The 20,862-nt window shown below is 37.8% G+C and overlaps 9 protein-coding genes across 9 annotated transcripts; 5 read left to right on the forward strand and 4 right to left on the reverse strand.

Moving 5' to 3' along the window:
* Positions 1-195: 195 nt before the first annotated feature.
* EV154DRAFT_598927 (uncharacterized protein) lies at positions 196-1,559 on the reverse strand (the record flags this gene model as incomplete). The annotated part of the gene is made up of 4 exons (XM_051607079.1): positions 1,199-1,559; positions 1,027-1,143; positions 353-911; positions 196-244 (listed from the first exon to the last, which is right to left on the reverse strand). Exons 1-4 carry the CDS (start codon positions 1,254-1,256, stop codon positions 196-198), a joined length of 783 nt encoding a protein of 260 aa, XP_051462045.1. The 5' UTR covers positions 1,257-1,559.
* A 4,137-nt stretch (positions 1,560-5,696) lies between these two features.
* EV154DRAFT_457252 (uncharacterized protein) lies at positions 5,697-6,440 on the reverse strand (the record flags this gene model as incomplete). Its single annotated transcript, XM_051597394.1, has 2 exons — positions 6,303-6,440; positions 5,697-6,231 (listed from the first exon to the last, which is right to left on the reverse strand). The coding sequence occupies exon 2, from the start codon at positions 6,144-6,146 to the stop codon at positions 5,697-5,699; it is 450 nt and encodes a 149-aa protein (XP_051462046.1). The 5' UTR covers positions 6,147-6,231; positions 6,303-6,440.
* Positions 6,441-7,831: 1,391 nt separating this feature from the next.
* On the forward strand, positions 7,832-10,382 carry EV154DRAFT_494446 (uncharacterized protein). The gene is given in 4 exon segments (XM_051599898.1): positions 7,832-8,183; positions 8,250-8,863; positions 8,929-9,157; positions 9,177-10,382. The coding sequence occupies 4 exon segments, from the start codon at positions 7,980-7,982 to the stop codon at positions 10,242-10,244; spliced, it is 2,115 nt and encodes a 704-aa protein (XP_051462047.1). The 5' UTR covers positions 7,832-7,979; the 3' UTR covers positions 10,245-10,382.
* A 676-nt stretch (positions 10,383-11,058) lies between these two features.
* On the forward strand, positions 11,059-12,999 carry EV154DRAFT_457253 (acyl-CoA dehydrogenase/oxidase). Its single transcript, XM_051597395.1, has 6 exons — positions 11,059-11,438; positions 11,500-11,722; positions 11,787-11,909; positions 11,966-12,271; positions 12,330-12,779; positions 12,844-12,999. Exons 1-6 carry the CDS (start codon positions 11,104-11,106, stop codon positions 12,934-12,936), a joined length of 1,530 nt encoding a protein of 509 aa, XP_051462048.1. The 5' UTR covers positions 11,059-11,103; the 3' UTR covers positions 12,937-12,999.
* On the reverse strand, positions 12,995-13,998 carry EV154DRAFT_412805 (inhibitor of apoptosis-promoting Bax1-domain-containing protein; the record flags this gene model as incomplete). Its single annotated transcript, XM_051595535.1, has 5 exons — positions 12,995-13,250; positions 13,311-13,428; positions 13,498-13,637; positions 13,693-13,801; positions 13,860-13,998. The coding sequence occupies 5 exons, from the start codon at positions 13,996-13,998 to the stop codon at positions 12,995-12,997; spliced, it is 762 nt and encodes a 253-aa protein (XP_051462049.1).
* Positions 13,999-15,146: 1,148 nt separating this feature from the next.
* EV154DRAFT_412736 (uncharacterized protein) lies at positions 15,147-16,357 on the forward strand (the record flags this gene model as incomplete). The annotated part of the gene is made up of 2 exons (XM_051595525.1): positions 15,147-16,182; positions 16,251-16,357. 2 exons carry the CDS (start codon positions 15,147-15,149, stop codon positions 16,355-16,357), a joined length of 1,143 nt encoding a protein of 380 aa, XP_051462050.1.
* A 243-nt stretch (positions 16,358-16,600) lies between these two features.
* On the forward strand, positions 16,601-16,897 carry EV154DRAFT_386018 (uncharacterized protein; the record flags this gene model as incomplete). The annotated part of the gene is made up of 1 exon (XM_051595044.1): positions 16,601-16,897. A coding segment is annotated over one exon (297 nt), but the record flags the coding sequence as incomplete, so codon positions are not given.
* Positions 16,898-17,012: 115 nt separating this feature from the next.
* EV154DRAFT_494452 (pyrimidine 5'-nucleotidase) lies at positions 17,013-18,504 on the reverse strand. Its single transcript, XM_051599899.1, has 8 exons — positions 18,106-18,504; positions 18,011-18,048; positions 17,908-17,954; positions 17,767-17,856; positions 17,588-17,706; positions 17,434-17,530; positions 17,281-17,381; positions 17,013-17,221 (listed from the first exon to the last, which is right to left on the reverse strand). Exons 1-8 carry the CDS (start codon positions 18,151-18,153, stop codon positions 17,048-17,050), a joined length of 714 nt encoding a protein of 237 aa, XP_051462052.1. The 5' UTR covers positions 18,154-18,504; the 3' UTR covers positions 17,013-17,047.
* Positions 18,505-18,856: 352 nt separating this feature from the next.
* Positions 18,857-20,782, forward strand: EV154DRAFT_436095 (dihydrolipoyl dehydrogenase). Its single transcript, XM_051596813.1, has 5 exons — positions 18,857-18,957; positions 19,017-19,098; positions 19,156-19,238; positions 19,297-19,998; positions 20,071-20,782. The coding sequence occupies exons 1-5, from the start codon at positions 18,919-18,921 to the stop codon at positions 20,689-20,691; spliced, it is 1,527 nt and encodes a 508-aa protein (XP_051462053.1). The 5' UTR covers positions 18,857-18,918; the 3' UTR covers positions 20,692-20,782.
* The last annotated feature ends 80 nt before the right edge of the window (positions 20,783-20,862 follow it).

A 20,862-nucleotide genomic window follows, 5' to 3' on the forward strand; every position in this document is an offset into this window, starting at 1 on the left:
CCATCACCAAGGAACATATTTATCATTTTTTTTTCATAACACAACTTCCAATATAACATATTATCTTTATATAACAATTTTTTACAATTTTTATGTCATTTGCGTTTTTTTGATTTTGCGGTCCAAGTCTAAATGTTACTTGGACCTCTGGTAGAGGTAATTAGCTAAAATTGGACCGCAACCTCCGGTCCCGGTCTAAATTGTAAATTTACCACGACTAAGTTTTACGGTGGTAGGAGAAGTTCTATAGCAGTATACAAGAGTATGCTGATTATGCAGCATCAAAAGTTGTTTTAATTTCATAATTTATTTATTTAAACAATTTGCTTAATTATTTTTAAGTGAATCGTACCCAAATACGACAAATTTAGCGCACAATGACAGTGAAGAGAACCAATCGGCAGGACGAGATATCTCGATGTCCATGCACCAATTATAACAATCCAGTCCTTCCGCGAGGAAATAGGCATCGAATGATAAGGTTGGTGTGAGCATTGTATGGACTTTACTTGGGAAATATTTGCTAACAGATAATGTCGAGTTTCTATCAAATATGTAAATATCATTTAAGGCAAGGAGGCGAATATCTGAGAGCTGTGCAGGATCCGTGCGTGTAGCCAATTTGAGGTTTGCTTTCTTAAAATCGAGACATAAATTAGATATAGAGACATTTCCTAACATCCATTCTGACTCTGACTCCAAAGTATCTTCCAACTCGGTTGCATCATCCTCCTCTTCTTCTTCTTCTTCTTCTTCTTTTTCCTTGTCCTCATCTGATTTGTTAAAAGTAAGTGTGTACTCACAAGTACGGTAAGGATGGTGGTGGATTGACAAATCTGATGGGATCTTATACTCTTCATCGCTTTCCTCATCATATGAATCTACCAAGTCCAGTGTATGGCCGGATTCCCCTAGCCAAAGTTATATCAAACTTGGTAAAAAAAACAAAACTTGCAGCTCCACACACTCTTTCCTCGCCATCATCAAGTGCGAATGATAATGCTCATACGTCAAAATGAATCGAACCTGTGCCGAAATCATTAAATGCATGAATAACGCTAGAACCACTTGCTGTAATGCTAAAACTGATGTGTTGAGGCTCTGTCTCGGGTGATTTTAACGATGTTAATAGACCGTAGGCAGCTACGATAGTTACAGTACGGCTTCTACCGTCTTTGCTGTCAGGTAGCTGTGCTACGGTGAGCCTCTATTCCTGCGCAATTCGGTACATCACTTGAGCTTTGAATGCTATCCATTATAGATAAATACGTGTTTTTGATTTTGTTGTCATTTATCGGATAAAGCTTGTCTTTATTGATTGCATATTTCAATTCTGCGAAAGACCATTGACTGATGGGATGGTCAAGATTTACATTTTTGAAAAGACCGTGAACGTGGGAATAACTTTTCCTTAGAAGAGTATGCCTGAAAGTGATTGTGGCGACCTGTGTATGCGTTTGCTTAAATGCTGATTTTCGTAGAAATATTGGAAGAATGAGTTGTTTGCTTCGTTCTTCATTTTGTATGATTTATCCATAACTTGAAAAATAAAGACGAATCGTGGTAAAAACGTTTGCGTTCATACGCGTCTCATCCCACTTAAAAATTTCTTGATTGGATAAAATAAATGATGACGTTACTTACGCGCATGACCGACGAATTTTTGAGCGGGCTGCTTTGCTTTTGATTTTAGGGCGCGTTTATTATTAAAATAAAATGTTTTTTGTCATCTTTGTGAAGTAAAATAGAATTGGAAGGAATGTTTGTAGAATCTATATGAGAGAGAAACTAGTGATTGAAGCTGGTCGATTCTTCGAGCTCAGTTTCGTTCAAAGTATATTGTTGGCGTTTAAGTTTGTTCAGTAGGAGTAAGAAGAGCTGAGCTATCAGACGAGTTCTGAGGATTGTTTGAGAAAGTGGGGTCGAAAGAAACTATTCAATTTAAGGTTAGTAAAAATAAATGAAGCCGTAAAGATTTCAATAGTATTTATGTTTACCTTCAAATACAGACAACCAAGACATATCACACTTCAACAAATACATGTGTTTGCATGCGATATTGTTAAAGCGGAAGTCAGGGCAGCTGCAAGTGATCATTTGTAGATCGTCCACCACAACATCATAACTTACGCCAGAAGTCGAGAAAGAAGAAACAACATAAACACTTCTTCCAGCAGAATCAGTTCTCGCAGTTTCGATGTCATGCAGTGTTCTTTACTACATTTCAAGTGTATTTACTTTTGCTTAAGATATCTGGTCCTTTTTTTTTTCAGTATAGAACATCTCTTTATATATCCATAAAAATATGACAGTTCAAAAAGAAAAACAAGACGGGAACAGGCTACAGACTTTTGATGGGCAAAGCAACCATGTAGCTTCTAAACCGGTTTTTGAAGCTGATGACTTCATTTATTCCCGCGTTAGATCAAATGCCATCTAATTTTTAGGTCTTTTGGATGAGCCTTTGGTCCCTAAATAAAGTTTAGTATCCAATAAAAACTTTACATATGCCACTTACTCTCGGTCAATCTCTCACTTAATTTGAAAGAGTTTTCGATTCTCATGCAGCTTCTTTATTTCAAGCCGAAAATCATCCACTTAATCTGTAAGATATTTTGATTTCCAGTCAGATCCACAGTCTCATGTTTATTTTATCCTACAATTATATGATACCATTGGTAAGAACCTGGAAGCTTAAGACAGATTTTTCTACAAACAAAAACTAAATATAACCTAAAACCTAAAACCTGAAATTGATCCTAATAGTAATATATTCACAAACACCTCTTTTAGAGCCGTGTAAAGCATACACATCAAATCAAATTCATAAACCTGGTTCCCACCATCACAAGGTAGAGAAACTATTTTTCTCAACTTGTCGTCGAAACCCCTTATTATACAAAATGACGTCTCTAACAATATTTGATTTGATATATTATTATTTTTCCTTATAAAAAAGCCTCTTGAGATTTTTTTCTTTCTTTCTTTGTTCACTTGTTCACCAAAAGAAAGGAAAAAAGAGGACGGAAATATCGTAAAAATAAGCAAGTATAAATGATACATGACCTATTTTATTTAATTTTGTAGACAAAGGATCTATTCAAATATCAAAATGTGGTTGTTTACTTTTGAGCTGATCGTGCTGACCTTTGGTTATCTTTTCCTTTTGTACTGCCCAATTTTTTCCTCATAAAAGGTTTTTTTTAATAGAGGCAAAAGGTTTTTACTGATGCCGGGGTTGGTACCAATACAACATTCATCTATCAGAGGAAGAAGGCAGTCTAGAATTTGGTTTCCGTTACAAACAGTGTCTTACACTGCCACAGGTATGATAATTTTTATATATGTTCTATGCAAAAAGTCAGTCTTAAAGTTACTTTTATTAATTTATAGCATTACTTCATGATGTATAGCCTATTGGAGCTGTTCCCCCAGTGTCCAGTGGGTGTTCTCTGATTAATTGGTAAGTGATATAACTTTTTTTTTTCTCTATCGTATCTGTGTATGTTTATACTAACGCGAAATTTGTACTACGGGTAGCTCAAGACGATGCAAATTACAAGGAAACTTAGAAGGGTTTCTATAGCCGTGGTTTCAGCACTGTTCGGTCCTATCTCTTTACCAAGAAGGTCATTCCGCATGAAAGAGCCAAAGGAGAACTCTGACGTCATTCTTTTTTTATTCGCGTATTTAAGGAGATGCGCATGTCGGATAACAATCATAAAAAAAAATCACCTTTCTCTTTGGCTTTATTATTCTTACATTATGGACGTATTTGATTAAAACTGACAACTTTTCTTCCATTGGACTTTACTTTTACTTTTATCTGTTGGAAGTTAAATAAGTAAACGCCATGTTGTGGCCTTCTTGAAGTACTCTTTCACTCTTTTCATAACTGTTATTTTATTTCCATGTAGTTTCAACAATCAACAAAGATATCAAGTCAAATTCCGCAAGTAATTTTTGTCCTTGTTTGTAATTGTATTTCTCAATCCACTTCTTTGGTAATGACATGAATTTGCAGTAATTATGGATTATTGTTTCTAACATAATGATAGGTAACAATATTGGTGATTTATGGTATACTTCTTCAGCATATTTCTGCGCCTTATTTTGATCTGACTTGGTTCCGGATATGAAGAAGGATTGACACACGGCTGCATGCGTCTTTAGGACTTTGTTATGATGCATGTAACTGGTCAGATTATTTTGCTGAGCTTGGTCGGTTTCCTATGCCGTTGACGCAGAACATTCTTTTATCCTCTTCTTTATAATATCGGATATTAGGATGCGGCTCACAGAATAATGCTTGTCTCTTATAAACGTCTTGTTGCTCTGTAATGCAATACAATCCAGGAGATCACATTCGAGTTTTGGTATAAATTTCTCTGAATGAATCTGGTGATGTTCTTGCTCATCCCTTTTCTAATATAGGTATGATCTCTATTTAAAATTTTCCGAATTGTAACTCTACGATATCATATACATATGGATAACCTAATAAATGAAAATCAGTTTATATTTACATCTCTTTCTGTTACTCTTGCATTGGTAGAGTAGCTTAAAGCGTATTTTTGTTGGCCTAACATACGTCCCTTATTGCTTATTTGTTTGTAATTTCTTTGTTTATTTTTTGTCTTAATGAGCAATCCTACCAAAGAATAGGGTCCTATAGTTATGGACACTCGCGTTTCCAAGTCATACTGCGCCTGGTATTCGTCAATTATACCAATTGATGGCAGCGAAGTATGTGGAGGTGATGGAGTCTCTGAAACAACAACATGCGATGTAGCAAGCAAACATGGAACGTCATTTTGACCAACAAATGAAGAAATTCGCGAGTCGAGAGGAGGCAGAAAGAACACGCACTACTGAACTTCACCAAGACCAAATGGAAGAATTGAAAAGTTTCTATTCTCAACAATTACAAGCCCAAGGTAATATCTACGCTGAACAGTTGAAGGTCACTCAATATATGGTCAAACAAGTTCAGGCAGATGTATCTGATCTGGGACGTCAGTTGAAAATAGCTCACCTACAAGGTCTTGAAAAGAATAGTGCAATCTTAGGATATAAGACTCAACTTATAGGATTGAACGATCATTGTGACGAATAGTTTTGCCGTCCCCCTCCCCCTCCCCCCTCTTTCCACTGCAAGAGTAAATTCAATACAGATCAAGCTGAATCAATTGACTAGAGATGTTAAAGGGATGATTTCGGTTGAATATCCAGAAACACAGCTTGAGAAGGATATACTGATTGTATATAAGACATTTTATGCCATGAACCTGGAAGGGTTTGCACATAAAGAGAAGATCAACATTTGTTTATGCGATTTTATTTTTTGCTGCGCTAACCTTTACTTGGTAGGACATTTAAATCCGTTAAACAAATGGAAGCAAGAAAAATAAAGAAAGCGACTCAAGAGGTAGGTACGAAACTATCAATTATCGCTCTTAATTTATTTAAATAACTATTTTCTAGACTACTGAAGCTGATGGCAGCGAGTTGGAGGGTGAAAACAAAGCTCCAGTGGCAATGATAAACACTTCGAAGCAGTATTACCTTTTCAGGGAGACGTTTCACTGTAAGCAAGATTAAATTAATATCAATCAATTCAATACTGTGCTTCCACTCTTAATTTACCATTTTTTTTTTTTTTTTTTTGAAAATGCTGCCTACTTTCTTAAATTATTTTAGACATATGTGTGAGGATAAGTTGCCCATAATAATGGGACTAACTTGGCCAAATGATTGAAATTATCCTGCCCAACATTATGAATATTAAATAACTGTACTTTACAAATGGTTTGACCAACTTCTGGTGGATAAAGGTTTTCAATGTTTAATGATGAATTAAAAAGATAAAAATAATTTATGTCTTTTGTTTTTTTTGGTGTACGGGAGAGAACGGCGTTCCCACTTGATATCCAGTTTACAGGTGGATTCGAGGCTGGGCGTTTCAAATTACTATAACTAAAAAGCGAAGCAGTTTCAATCTTGGCGGCAGTTTCTAATGCGATCTCCTTTAAACATAGCAAGTGTTTAATTAGATTCGGTAAAAGTGACATTTGATCCGCGTCCTTAAATAGCTTGATTTTTGATGCGTTAACCGATCTGTACAGCTTGGGGGAGGGGAGATCCATGACATATGTCTGTACATTAAGCTGCTAATGTCTAAGCTAACCAAGAAGAGGTTATGGTCTTTCCAATTGAAATTCCATAACACATCTATTTTTGTTGTGTTAATATATACCTTAGGTATCAACTTCACCCCCTTTTTTTTTTGGCATAATACTTACCATTTCCAGTCTAGCAGTGTCCTTGTACACAAGTGTTTCCAGCAATCACATCATATCATATACCCAAAGTTATATCAAACTTGGTAAAAAAACAAAACTTGCAAAAAGAAAAAGGGAAAAAAAATAGTGTGGGAACGGGTTTTATAAGATTTTTTTAATAGGTTGATAAACAAGCTTATGTCAGGATGATTTAATTGTTCATTTAATCATACATAATGTTTGGGCTTTTACTTATTTTAGAAACATCCACAAATAACTTAAGCAGGTTTGAAGCTGGTAGTTGTCTATCAGCATTTCAGTAGTAGCATATACTGATAGTGAAGTATATTTTATGAAAAACAAAAATCCATCATCCTAAAAAGCTACGATAATATGTCAGTTGACACAAACATTTTTCATAGACTATAATGTGTAGACCGTGATTTTAAAAAATACGGAGGTCTAGTTGTTTCTGTATAAATAATCATTAAATAAACAATGACATAAGTTAGCTGTTGTTTATCAGTCTTTGGATGAAACTTTTTCACATGCTTTTATTTTTATCTAAGAATATTGTCAATAGGGGAAATATTATTTACTACAACAGAAATAATCTGGAATCATGTTTTATTGATAAAGTTTAGTAAACGATATTTATGATGTTATATTCGTAAGAATATTCTTGATGTTTAACGAAGTGGGATTTCGGATGTGATACCTTAGTGTGGCAACTAGATGCAACCCTTCTTTAAATCTTGTCAATATCCAGTACCTAAAATGACTGAAATCAATGCTTTTTATTTTTCGGTAATATTGGAGAGAGTTATGAAAAAGATCATACGGTCAAGATGACAACGTGAGGAAACGTATGTGTGATGATTGGAGTTGTTTGATGACAATGCATCATGACAATTATATCCAATCACCTTCTCCCCTGGAACAATTAACTTGCTGGGCAAAGTGGAAGAAGCTGTATACGTGGAGATGGTACAGCCTCGTATTATCCCAAGTGTGCAACATGGTTGAAGGGCAAGGTATTTTTGTATTACTGACCTGCACAAAAACCAGCTGTATATCCTCAGAATTTGCGAAGCATGGTCTGTGGTTAAAGGAGCAACACTAGCCAATAGGAGTGCGTTATTTGAGGTTTTCCCGGGATTTGCCCTGTCTACTTGAATATTGATCGATCTTACCCCTACGAAACACAAAAATAGATATAAGCACGGTCGCACGCTAATTAAGGGTGATTATCATTCCGTACATACAACGGTGTGTAGCTTAAAATGCAATCATTGTAAAGAAGAAAAATGTCGTTACTGCGCTTTTTTTTTTAAAAAATGTGCAGGCACGTGTGATGCAACTGTTGCTCACAGGGGGGGTTGGAAGTGGCAAACAGTAAAAGTCTTAAAAGCGTTGGTAGTACACACACCCAAAAATCAGATCGTTTTCACGAGCTCAACTAACAAAGATCGCTTTTTAAAGATTGTAGCTGACACAATACTTAAATTCTTCATTCAGAAAACATCTTGTGGATACGTCACCGGAGTAAATAACTAGAATTTCTGCCATGTGAAAATAAACCAATAGTATTTGTTCGGTCCATCTATTTCCGAGGTCTTTGAAAGGTTTAATATAAAAACCTTTTTGAATCCCTGACGGAAAAACGTTTTTATCTGTTTTCTTTTCTTTAGATAATAAATGGCTCGTACAACTCACCAGTTTCTGGATACTTTGGATATCATCTTCCTAGGTACTATCGGCCTTGGTACGATTGCTTGGTTTGCTAGACATCAGATTGCAGACAAGCTTTTCAAGACCAATGCTAAACCCGAACTTAAAACTGAAGCTAAAGCCGGCCCTGCAAAGAAGGAACGCAACTTTGTTAAAGTCATGCAACAAGAGGTAAAAAGAAGAAAGAAAAAAGAGAAAAAATAAACATCATCTCTCATAAACTAATCATAATTCCAGGGTCGTAAAGTCATTTTCTTTTATGGTTCTCAAACAGGAACAGCAGAAGACTATGCTTCTCGTCTTGCCAAAGAGTGTTCCCAAAAGTACGGTGTCAGTGCCATGGTAGCTGATATCGAATTATACGACATGTCTTTCCTCGACCAAGTCCCTGACGATTTCCTCGTCTTTTTTGTACTTGCCACTTATGGTGAAGGTGAGCCTACAGATAATGCTGCCGACTTTTGGGATCTTATCACCGATGAATCTCCTCAATACTCCAATGGCGAAGAAGATAAACCCTTAGAGAATTTAAGATATATTGCTTTTGGTCTTGGTAATAAGACATATGAACATTACAACGAGGTAGTGAGAAAGGTTGATAATCAGTTGGTTGCTGCCGGAGCAAAAAGAATCGGTGAACGTGGTGAGGGCGATGATGATGGTTCATTAGAAGAGGATTTCTTGGCTTGGCAAGAGGATATGTGGCCTGTATTCTGTGAAGCTATGGGTGTTGATGAAAATAGTGCTCAATCAGGCCCCCGTCAAGCTTCTTATAGCGTTGAGGAATTAACAGAGTTTGATGCCGAAAAGGTTTACAACGGTGAATTAAGCGAGTGGCTTCAAGAGGGAGCGTAAGTGTTAAATTTAAATAAGCTGTAGATTATAAGTAATCTAACTTTCATTTTCTATTCTACAGTCGTGTTGTGTATGATGCTAAGCGTCCTTATTATGCTCCTGTCACATCTAAAGACTTATTCAAGGGTGGAGATCGTCACTGTCTTCACATCGAAATCGATATTTCCAATACCAATTTGGCTTATCATACTGGTGATCATGTTGCTATCTGGCCCATTAACAATGACGTTGAAGTTGAGCGTCTTGCTAATGTTCTTGGATTAAAGGACAAACTTGACACTGTTGTCTGTGTCAAGGCAATTGATGCAGGCTGCCTCTAAGCAATTTCCTTTCCCTGTTCCTACCACTTATCGAGCCATTTTTGCTCATTACATTGATATTTGTGCTGCCGTTTCCCGTCAAACCTTGATGTCTTTAGTAGAGTTTGCCCCCACCGAGAAATCTAAGGAGGTCCTTCGTAAATTGGCTACCGATAAAGATGAATACCGTGTTCGTGTTGGAGATGTCACACGTAACTTGGGCGAGGTTCTTCAAATGCTTGCTGAATCAGAGTCTTTGGATGTTGAGGGCTCTTTTGCTTCCGTTCCTTTTGATTTGATTGTCGAAAGTGTATCTCGCTTACAACCTCGTTATTACTCCATCTCTTCTTCGTCCAAGGAAAACCCTAAAAAGATTACTGTCACCGCTGTCATGCTCGAATATACACCTGACGCATCTCCTCGTACTGTTTATGGTGTCAATACTAACTATCTCTGGCGTATTCATGAAGCCATCAATAATGTTGAGGCCAACACTGTAGCACCTACGTACAGAATCCAAGGTCCTCGTAACGAATTATACAATGCAGAGACCAAGGTTGCCCGTATTCCTGTTCACGTTCGTCGATCGCAATTCAAGTTACCTAGAAACCCTACTGTTCCTATTATTATGGTTGGTCCTGGTACGGGTGTTGCTCCCTTCCGTGGATTTGTTAGAGAGCGTGTACTTCAAAAGAAGGAAGGTAAGCCTGTGGGTCCCACCGTACTTTTCTTTGGTTGTCGTAGCCAAGATCAAGACTTCTTATATGATAATGAATGGCCTGAGCTCTTTGAGACCTTGGGTGGTAACTCTCGTATTATTACAGCATTTTCTCGTGACTCTGCTCAAAAGGTGTACGTTCAACATAGATTGATGGAAAATGGCGAGGAAATGTGGGGTTTATTAGAAAAGGGAGCTTATGTGTACGTTTGTGGTGATGCTAAAGTCATGGCTCGTGATGTGAATCAAACCTTTGTCCGTTTTGCTCAACAGTTTGGCGGTTTTGCAGAAGACAAGGCACAAGATTATGTCAAAAACTTGAGAAACACAGGTCGTTACCAAGAAGATGTTTGGAGTTAAATCATTTTTTTATTTTCGTTTTGTTTTTGCACATTATTTATTATTACGTTAATTGTTATTCCCCCCACCACTCTTTATTTCAAAAAAAAAAAAAAGGAAAAATACACATAGAATATTATTTTTTCACTATTCATTTTATATACTCTTTTTGTCTTTTGATTCTTTAAATGATTTGAAATAGCAGGTCGGTTCTTTAAATGTTGATTGTATTTAATGATAGTTACTTCAGTTGACACGAGCGACATTGAAGCGTACAGTAAACTTAATGACGCTTGTAAAGTGGTCGAATCCAGTGTTTTCGCATTTCCAATTATGACTTAAACAAAGACATAACTGCTGACCAACAAAATTATATTTTACTGTAAAGCAAATTTAGCGGGATGGGAACCGTCAAACTCAAAACGTGTGAACATTAGTTTTTGCTGAATAATTGCTATTCTCATAGATAAAAATTCATGACTAGCGTAATTTATGCAGCCATAATAAAGTCTGGTAGCTGAAAAAATAAAATATAAAATGTGTCGTGCAAGCATTTTAAGAGTTTGAGGGATCCGTGCACGGTCCTTTATAACAGAGTTGGTGATGAAACAGTATGCAGTACCTATTGAATCATTGCATGTATATTTATACCTGTTGCATTTACAGGACAAGGGCGAAATCTTTCTTTCATTGAAACGTTTAGCTTTGCGTAGATGTATAAGCAGTCTTGATTAAGACAAATTTTAATAGCCATAAGCCCGAACCGTATTGACTTTTTTTTTTTTTGTCTATAAAGGTTAAATTGCGCGGTGTGGATCGAAATGCGCCTTTTTATTTCTCTTTTAACTTTTATTTCTTCTTATAAAACCCCCCACTCTCAATGAGCCTTAAAACTTTTACTCGTGAAGAGGTGACACGCCACAATGTTGAGGGCGATTTATGGATCATTATCGATGCTAGTGTCTATGATATGAGTCGTTTTGTTGATATGCATCCTGGTGGAGCATTCCCTATCTTGGAATTTGCCGGTAAAGATGCTACCGATGATTTCTACGGTCTTCATCGCCAAGACGTACTCGTCAAGTACGATCGTTACCGTATCGGTACCATCGCCAATGAACAACCCCAAATTGAGTTTTACAAGAGTGGTGAAATGTCCAAGGTTCCTTATGCTGAATCTAGTGCCTGGATGGGTTTCAAGTCCCCTTACTTCAAGTAAGTCCTTTACTTACTTGTTTATACTTCTTGACTAACCTTCATAACAACTCCCCAATAGCGATTCTCATTTCAAGTTCCGTGTCGCTGTTCGCAAGATCTGCGATTCTTTAGCTGATGAGGCTCGCGCTTTTGAAGATGCCGGTACTAAACCTTCTGACGAGTTCATGAAGAAATTAGGTGAGAATCATCTCTTGTCTATGAATATTGGTCCCGGTCCCATGTTACATGGTTTGATGCTTCCCAGCGGTCTCAAGGGCGAAGACTTTGATTATTTCCATGAGGTAAGCATATTTACCACGCTTTTATTATTAAAAGTCCGGGCTTTTAAAGTTTCTCTTTTTATAGATCATTGTTCACGAAGAAACTGCACGTTGGAAGGTGCGTGGTTTTGATGATGGTTCTGTAGCCGGTATGGTTATTTCCGCACCCACAATTATTAACTTTGGAACTCCCGCTCTGAAGAAAAAGGTACAGTAATGTATATGAGAGAAATGTACGGCTCTAACCCTCACCGGTAATAATAGTATATTCCTGATATCTTTTCAGGCAAGAAGAGAATCTGCCTTGCTATTACTGAAGCCTTTGCTGGTTCAGACGTAGCACGTATCAGAACCACTGCTGTCAAGACAGCTGATGGTAAACATTATCTTGTCAATGGTACAAAGAAGTGGATTACCGGTGGCTGTTGGGCCGATCTTTTCTCTGTTGCTGTACAGACCGATAAGGGTATGTCTATGCTTTTGATTGAACGTAGCGAAGGCGTTGAGACAAAGCCTATCAAGACTTCTTACTCCCCTAGTGCTGGTACTGCTTATGTCACCTTTGAAAATGTAATATATCTTTACTTTATTACAAAACCTATCTTTTATATTAACTTGTTTATAACAGGTCTTGGTTCCTGTCGAGAACTTACTTGGTAAGGAGAACCAAGGTTTTGTTGTTGTCTTATCCAACTTCAACCACGAACGCTTTGTCATGATCACACAAGTCTCCATGTCTGCTCGTCTTGTCATTGAAGAATGTTTCAAGTGGGCCAATCAACGTAAGGTCTTTGGTAAGCGCTTGATTGATCAACCTGTTATTCGTAATAAGTTGGCCAAGATGGTTGCCAGTCTTGAAAGTGTTCACGCTTGGATGGAAAACATTGCTTATCAAATGAACAACATGACCTATGACGAGCAATCAGAAAAGTTGGCTGGTCCTATTGCCTTATTAAAGTATCAAGCTACACGTATGATTCACGATGTTTCCGATGATGCCTGTCAAATCTTTGGTGGTCGTGCCATTACCAAGACTGGCATGGGTAGAACTGTCGAAACTCTCCAAAGAACTTATAAAGTAAGAAACACACAAATGACTATTTTTTAAATCATACTTAACACACACACATCATTATACTTAGTTCTCTGCTATTCTCGGTGGTGCTGAAGAAATCATGGCTGATCTCGGTATTCGTCAAGCCATGAAATATTTCCCCCGTGGTGCCAGACTTTAAAAGAAGTGGTCGCTCTTTATTTTTGTACAATCACAAGGAAATAAACTTATTTATTATTTTAATTGTCGTCTGTCAATCTTAAAATTTCCAAGATACGAAGGAAAAGGTTAATAACGTCCAAATAAAGACTAACAGATGCCATGATATAATCCTCAGGAGAATACTGGTTAAAGATGAGATAGGTATCAAACAGAATATAGCCACTAAAAATAATCACGCCACCCACTGCTAGAGCAAGTTGTACACCCTTTGAGAATGGAAGGAAAATCTGAACAATACCGGCAATTAATAATATCCAAACACCAGCATATAAGCTACACATTTGTTAGTTTAGTTCATCTCTCTCTCTCTCATTATTTCAATCATATACTTACAATGGTCCCAATCCTGTGAAATCCCACTTTGATTGAAGTGTAAATAACGTCAATCCGATAAAGACACCGAGGGTGATCAACAATGCTTGTAAAACAATCGTCTGTTTATAGAAGGTTACTAAAAAATATAAAAGGAGTCGGTAAGTTAAAAACGCCCCTAGTCAAAAAGAAAGTGTTACACATTTACCAATGGTGCCTACAGCATGGGCTTCAAGTAATGTAAATATCGCTAATAATCCATAGTTTAAAGGGAATGATCTTGCCTTCCAGAACAAGGCAAAGAGTATACCAATCGTACCAATCATGGAAACGATCAACATCCATTGACTACACGGCCTTTATTAGAGTCTCTATCATTACTGCGCACATAACAAATACTTACTTTGATTGAACCCAGGATCGAGCAGCATCATTAAACATGTAAAAGGAAGACATGACTGAGGTGGCAAACAATTGCATGGCTAAAATCGAATAAACCTTTCGAACAAATTCTATAATGTGTTTCGTAATCAGTTTCACATGATCTCGGGAATCATTCTCTTTACTTACGCAAACGCACTTCTTTGGAACTGTTTGCAACAGTCTCCTTGTACATGTCATCGTCATTGTTGGAGCCAAATAAAGGCTGGTTGGCCTCTTCATCATAGTTTGGCGGTGGTACTGTATATGGTGTACTTCCGTAAGACATTTTTTGTAGTAATAAATGATAAAAAAAGAAAAAATTGTTATGGATGAGACGATGATGAAATCATGCAAATTCTGAACCAATCACACGATTTATTACTGTCTTTTAATTGAAGCCACAGACTTTTTTATTGTAACTACTCCGTTCATTTTATTTTAGTCTTAGCAAGATCATTATCACCTTCTAACGCCTCTCTAGGACGATCTAAAGCCTTGATGAGATTCAGCAGCATAGACGCTCCTTTTGAAACCAGCCGAATAACCTATTACAACTTTACTGACACGGATATCACCAGGGGCTGCGTAGAACTCAATGGCGTTTAAGCGGATAATCTTGCTCAGCATATCTTCTTTATCATAATCTCTTGCATAGTCTAAACTCAGTGCTCCAACAAAAGTAAAAAAAAAAAAAAGATGTGCCCTTTGAAATAGATGATTCAAGGTACCTGTATCACCTGGTTTTAAGTGGGGCGAGAAAGAGAGATTTTAGCTTGATTGAATGGGGTGATTGGGTCGGTCAAAAGCAGTCCATAATCCCCGCTTATTACGGCACTATATAAAGCATTTTTTCCATGCTGCAAACAATCAAGCGGAGTGACAGAGAATACCCTTTTCTTTTTTTATAAACATTACTTTATAAAGATGGATGGCATGGATATGAGCACACAGGCTACGCCGCCGAATATAAACGAGCCTTACGCCAACAATCTAATCACAATTATTACATCAATTATTGGATTCTTTATAGTCCGTCACCTATGTCAGATAATAATGGTTCCTACCACACTAGGAACTCAGTACCGAAAATACGAAAACCGGATCATCAACATATTTTCGTACAGTCCATTCAACGGAGTCTGTCCTCCTTTAGGAGCCTTTTTACTTGTTTGTGCACTCTTATCGGCAATTTTACCTTTGCTTTTATTAAACGTGGACCTGAAGCTTAACTCGAACCGAGCTGGCTTTCTAGCTTTAGCGCTTGTGCCTTTTTTACTATCTTCAACTGGTAAAAACTCGGCCGTTTCATTTTTGACGGGTATCTCCACCATCAAGATGAATTTTTTGCATCGTGTCCTGGGTCTGGCACTTGTCGTATGCGCAACCGTGCATATGGCTTTTATGTTACAATCATGGGCTAAATTTCCAACATTTATGCAATCTCAGCTGCAAGTCACTAAAGTGCAATACGGTCTTGCGGGATATGGTTCACTCTGTGTGGTTATTCTCGGTAGCTTTTTACCTGTACGCAAATACTGTTATGAATTGTTTTTGGGCACACATTTACTTGGTGTGGTTTTTATAGGGCTCATTGCAGTGCATACGCCCTATGCCATGCGGTACTTTATTAGTGGTTTATTTTGCTATTCTTTAAATCTAGTAGCAGTTTGGTTTGCCAAGACGTACATGGCTCAAGCTCGATTCGAAGTGCTTCCGGAAGGTTGTACCAAGATTTCGATTCGCTTATCTAGTCCCATCAAAAAGCATCATATTGGGCAACACATTAATTTGTGCATTCCTACTATATCCGCCTTCCAATGGCACCCATTCACCATCACCAGCGTACAACAACAACACGCCAAGCACCAATATTCAATAGAAGTATGTGTGATTGCACGAGGAAATTTCACCAACGCGCTGTACAAGAAGGCGAATCCATCTCAAGAACTGCCAGTGTTCGTGAGTGGACCGTTCGGTAGTCAATGTATTCTATCGATGGATATCCTTAACAACCAAAGCTCTGTAGTCATTGCTTCTGGTGGCGCTGGTGTTACATTTGGAATGCGTCTTTTACGTGAATTAACCGACACTCTGATCACGTATGATGAAAATAAGTCAGTCAATGACACGTTAAATCATTGGAAGACCAAAGATATCTACTTCTATTGGACAGTTAAGCGTCCTCTTGAACTGGAATGGTTCCGACATGAATTGGAGCAATTAAACTACTTGTATGAACAGAACAAGCAGTTTCCCCGACTCCATATTCAATTACATGTGACTTCAAAAGAAGAGAGTGTGAATGAAACTTCGAGCTGTACATTTGACGAGTCTACTACTCATTCGAGTGGTGTAGCTTCAGAAGGGTTTTTAAATGAAAAAAGCAACAGTGTTGCTAGAAAAAGTGTTGAAATTACACAGGGTGAGCGCCTTGACCCTAAATCACTGTTACCTCTTGAGTCATCTACTGGTGCTTTTGGTAAGAAAAAAAAAGATATAAAAAAAAAAGAAATATTTTTATTAATTTTGGTTTAATAGTGTGTGGTCCGACTGGTTTTAATGCGTCATTTAAGAACGCTGTTGCCTCATTATGTAACAGGAAATCCGTCAATGTAACTCTTCATTGTGAAGATTTCGGATATTAAGTTTTTGTATCATTATCTTATTGCCAATCAATGGACTCTATTCCCCTATACATATTGTTTAATAAAAATCTTGTTTGAATCATGATTGTGATTCAATCAAACCTTTTTATCTGTAATTTCTGCTCTTTTTTTTTTCTTTTTAGTATTTCTTTTCCCTTTTAATAATTATTTCTTTACAAGATGGTACGTTCAAGAAGCAACAGTCAAAGTAGCACACGAAGCGTAAAGAAAAGAAACTTGAACAAAGTGTTAGTGTATTTAGAATACGCTTGTTTTGTATGCGGTAATATTTTGGGAAATGCCACAACTTGCATCAATCACGTCAGAAGACTACATGGTTATGTAATTCCACCTCGCCCTGCTGGTGAAAAGCGACCGCGTAATGCCGATTATGGATATGTAGATGATCATAGCGACCCGTACACGATTATCGAGTACGCTTGTCCTTGTTGCTGGTTTCATTCTCCAGAAGGCGATTTAGAAATTCTTAACGAACATATTCGTGAAGAACACGAACCAACTAAAGTAAAAAATCACGACATCAGTGATGTAAATACCGAATTTGCCAAAAATATCGCTAAAAAGCTTGACGAGTTAAATGAACTTTTTAAAGACCTATTACAATAATTGATTGCACAAACATTTGTGACTTATATTTGATTTGTAATGTATGAACAATAAAGTTTATTATTATGCTGCGGTTGTGATTGCCACTGAAAGTTTCTTTGGCTTCATTTCATGATGTATGGTATCCCAAAGTTCTGGTAAAACCTTGGGTAGGTCATGGATATCATCGATTTGATAATCACCGTGGTTAGACTTGGATGCATCATCAGCTACATGGACCGTAATCCATCCTAATTTCTATAGAGGTTGTTTGTCAGTGTAAAATTAAGATTTTCTGCGGTATTTTTTTTTTTTACTTGTGCTGCATCGATATTGATGGCTGAGTCATCCACGAAATAGATCAAATTTGAATCTGTCACTCCGGCATCTTGCATTGCTCTTAGATATGAAGCGGGTTCTACAATTGGTATGAGTTTAGATTTAAATCAAACGTAACATGTATATCTTACCTGGTTTGCAATTGAAATCAGGCACCAAGTAATTCGTATAGGTCAATCCATCAAACTCATTTTCAATCCCCAACAATGTTAAGCATCGAAGTGCGTGCTATTTTTGCACATGTTAGTAAATCAAGAGTACATTAACACAAAAAAATTAACTTACAGGTCGATATGCGTTGGTAAAGACCCATTTTTTGCAGTTAAGAGTGCTAAGCATGTGTTGTAGAGCATCATCCCGGGTGATGAGGCCGTCTAAAGGAAGTGCCTGATCAACATGTTCATCTGTTATTACGAATATGTCAGCCTTTCTGTATAAATATATTACATGTAGTTTGTTATTACCGAAATGAAGTGGGTCTACGTTATGATGCTTGGAGAGTCCTCTTAAAGAAAGCCCATATTCCTTGTAATATTTTGATTGGATTTGGACCACTTGATAAAGTTTAATTATTTTATTTTGACAGAGAGTATTTGAAAGCTTACCTTCGTCTTCTGAGACACCTACAATATTGATAAAGTACTCTTGGATCCTAAACAAGATCGATCAGAATGTGTGCTTCTGCATGGACAGAATAGGACAACTTACTTTTTTTTCATTAAAGCATTGACGTTTAAGTTTTTACTCTGTGGGTAGGGGGGGAAGGTTAGCTTGGGCAAGCACTTTGTAAGAATACACTTTACGTATAAACAGTTATCGCAGTCAAAGAAGAAGATGGGCTTGACGGTCATTTTTTATAAGGCTGTGTCACAAAAAAAAAGAAGAGGAAGTAAAGAATGCAGAAAGTGGTAATTTATACTGGAAAAGAGAGAGGGGCAGCTGAAACTGAAAGAGGAGCTATCCAATGAAAAATGATTTATGAAAACAAACATCGTAAATAACCGATTGTCTAAAGCTGTATGGTGTCTCAAATCAACGCTTTTTAAACTCTGCTTGTGTTATTGTGTCTTTTTATTTAGGTTCAGATGGTGAAGTCCAAATAGCCAAAGTTGATGTCTTTGTCATGTAAATTTTCCAAGTGTCTCTTCTTAGTTACATCTTTTGCTGTATATAAATGCGTAATTTTTTGTTGATATCTTTGACCAAGACTACCCACCAACTTTATATACCCCCATTTTATATCAAAGACTAATCGCAGCCATGGGCTGCCGAACAAGAGCTGGACTATGTCAGGTTGATAATATGGAAATATACGCATGTGCAGGCTTTATCTTTCAAATGTCTTCTGAATACCAAGCATTACGTAATGCACCATTTATGACACTGTGGTTGTACTATTTATCCATCTAGCGTATATTCACTGTTTAAAACCTCTCGAAATAACCGTGAGAGTAAGAGTAGACAGAAAACATCAAATAATAGCTGTGTGCGACATCAAAGTGTTAGAAATGTGACGTGTTGTTGAACTGTTTTTCCCCAGCTTTTTTTTCCAAGGGGATATAATAATATTTTTCCCGCTTTTTTTTTTAATCTATACCTTTTTTTAGTTTTCAAAAATGTTCAGATTAGTCACCTCCAAGGCTCCTTTGGCCAACGTAAATATGGATGAAAATATGTCGATATTACATAATTTTAATAGATTTTTTTTTTCTAGATTGCTATTCGCAACAGTGCTGTCAAGACTGTTCGTGCCCCTATGGCCTCTCAATTCTATCGTCTCTACAGTACCCCTGCTGGTAAAAAGAAAAAATAATAGTCTCTCACACGGGAAAAAGATTACTTATATTATCTAGATACCGAATACGATGTCGTTGTCATTGGTGGTGGTCCCGGTGGTTACCCCGCTGCCATTAAGGCTGCCCAACAAGGTCTCAAGGTACAACGCACACATAATATATGCAAAAAAAACATACTAAAAAAATAAGAAACAATAGGTCGCATGTATCGAAAAGCGTGGTGCTCTTGGTGGAACCTGTCTTAACGTTGGTTGCATTCCTTCCAAGGCCATGTTGAACAACTCTCACATTTACCATCAAACCAAGCATGGATTAAAGAGCCGTGGTATTGAAGTGTCCGATGTCAAGTTGAACTTGCCTCAAATGCACAAAGCTCGTGTCAAGGCCATTACTGGTTTGACCAAGGGTGTTGAATTCCTCTTCAAGAAGTATGGTGTCGACTACCTTAAGGGTACCGGTACTTTCAAGACCGCCACCGAGATTGCCGTTGCTGGTTTAGACGGTACTGAGTCCTCCATTAAGGGTAAGAACATCATTATCGCCACTGGATCTGAAGTTACACCCATTCCCGGTATTGAGATTGATGAGAAGCGTATTGTTTCTTCCACTGGTGCCCTTGAGCTTGCTCAAGTCCCCAAGAAGATGGTCGTTATTGGTGCTGGTGTCATTGGTCTCGAATTAGGTTCCGTCTGGGCTCGTCTTGGTGCTGAGGTCACTGTTGTTGAGTACCTTGATGCCATTGGAGCCGGTATGGATCCTGAACTCGCAAAGAACTTCCATAAGCTCTTGCAAAAGCAAGGTCTCAAGTTCAAGATGGCCACCAAGGTCAATGGTGCCAAGGTTGAAGGTGATATCGTCAAGGTTGAAGTTGAGGCTTCTAAGGGTGGTAACGCCGAGACCGTAAGTAATCAATTGGGATGGGAAGGGAGAGATATAGTGTGTGTGTGTGTGTTAATGACCCGACTTTAATAGCTCGAAGCTGATGCTGTTTTGGTTTCTATCGGTCGTCGTCCTTACACCACCGGTCTCGGTTTAGAGAACGTTGGTGTCGAAGTTGATAACCGTGGTCGCGTTGTTATTGATTCCGAATTCAAGACCAACATTCCCAACATTCGTTGTATTGGTGATGCCACCTTTGGTCCCATGTTGGCTCACAAGGCTGAAGATGAGGGTTTCGCTGTTTCTGAAATCATTAGCACTGGTCATGGTCATGTTAACTATGATGCTATTCCTTCCGTTATTTACACTCACCCTGAAGTTGCCTGGGTCGGTAAGAACGAGACTCAATTGAACGAAGAAGGTATCAAGTTCAAGACTGGTTCTTTCCCCTTCGTTGCCAACTCTCGTGCTCGTACCAACGATGACTCTGATGGTCTTGTCAAGGTTATCGCTGACGCTGAGACTGATCGTATCTTGGGTGTTCACATTATTGGTCCTAACGCTGGTGAGATGATCGCTGAAGGTGTCCTTGCTGTTGAGTATGGTGCCTCTGCTGAAGATGTGGGTCGTACCTGTCATGCCCATCCTACTTTATCTGAAGCCTTCCGTGAAGCTTGTTTAATTACCTCTTTCGGTCAAGCCATCAACTTCTAAAAAAAGTCACTCTATCCATTGTCACATTTCTCTACCTCAACTTATCTATTCACAAATTTAAAATAAAATCAAAAAGTAGCAATTTACAGCTAAAAGCAGTCGCATTTCCGGTGTTTGAATAATTAAGTCGCGTTTTGGGGCGCGACCCCTTTTCTCTATCCAGTCCTTTTT

This window comes from Mucor mucedo (assembly GCF_025094135.1).
Source record: "Mucor mucedo strain NRRL 3635 chromosome Unknown EV154scaffold_9, whole genome shotgun sequence".
In the NCBI taxonomy this organism is placed as follows: domain Eukaryota; kingdom Fungi; phylum Mucoromycota; class Mucoromycetes; order Mucorales; family Mucoraceae; genus Mucor; species Mucor mucedo.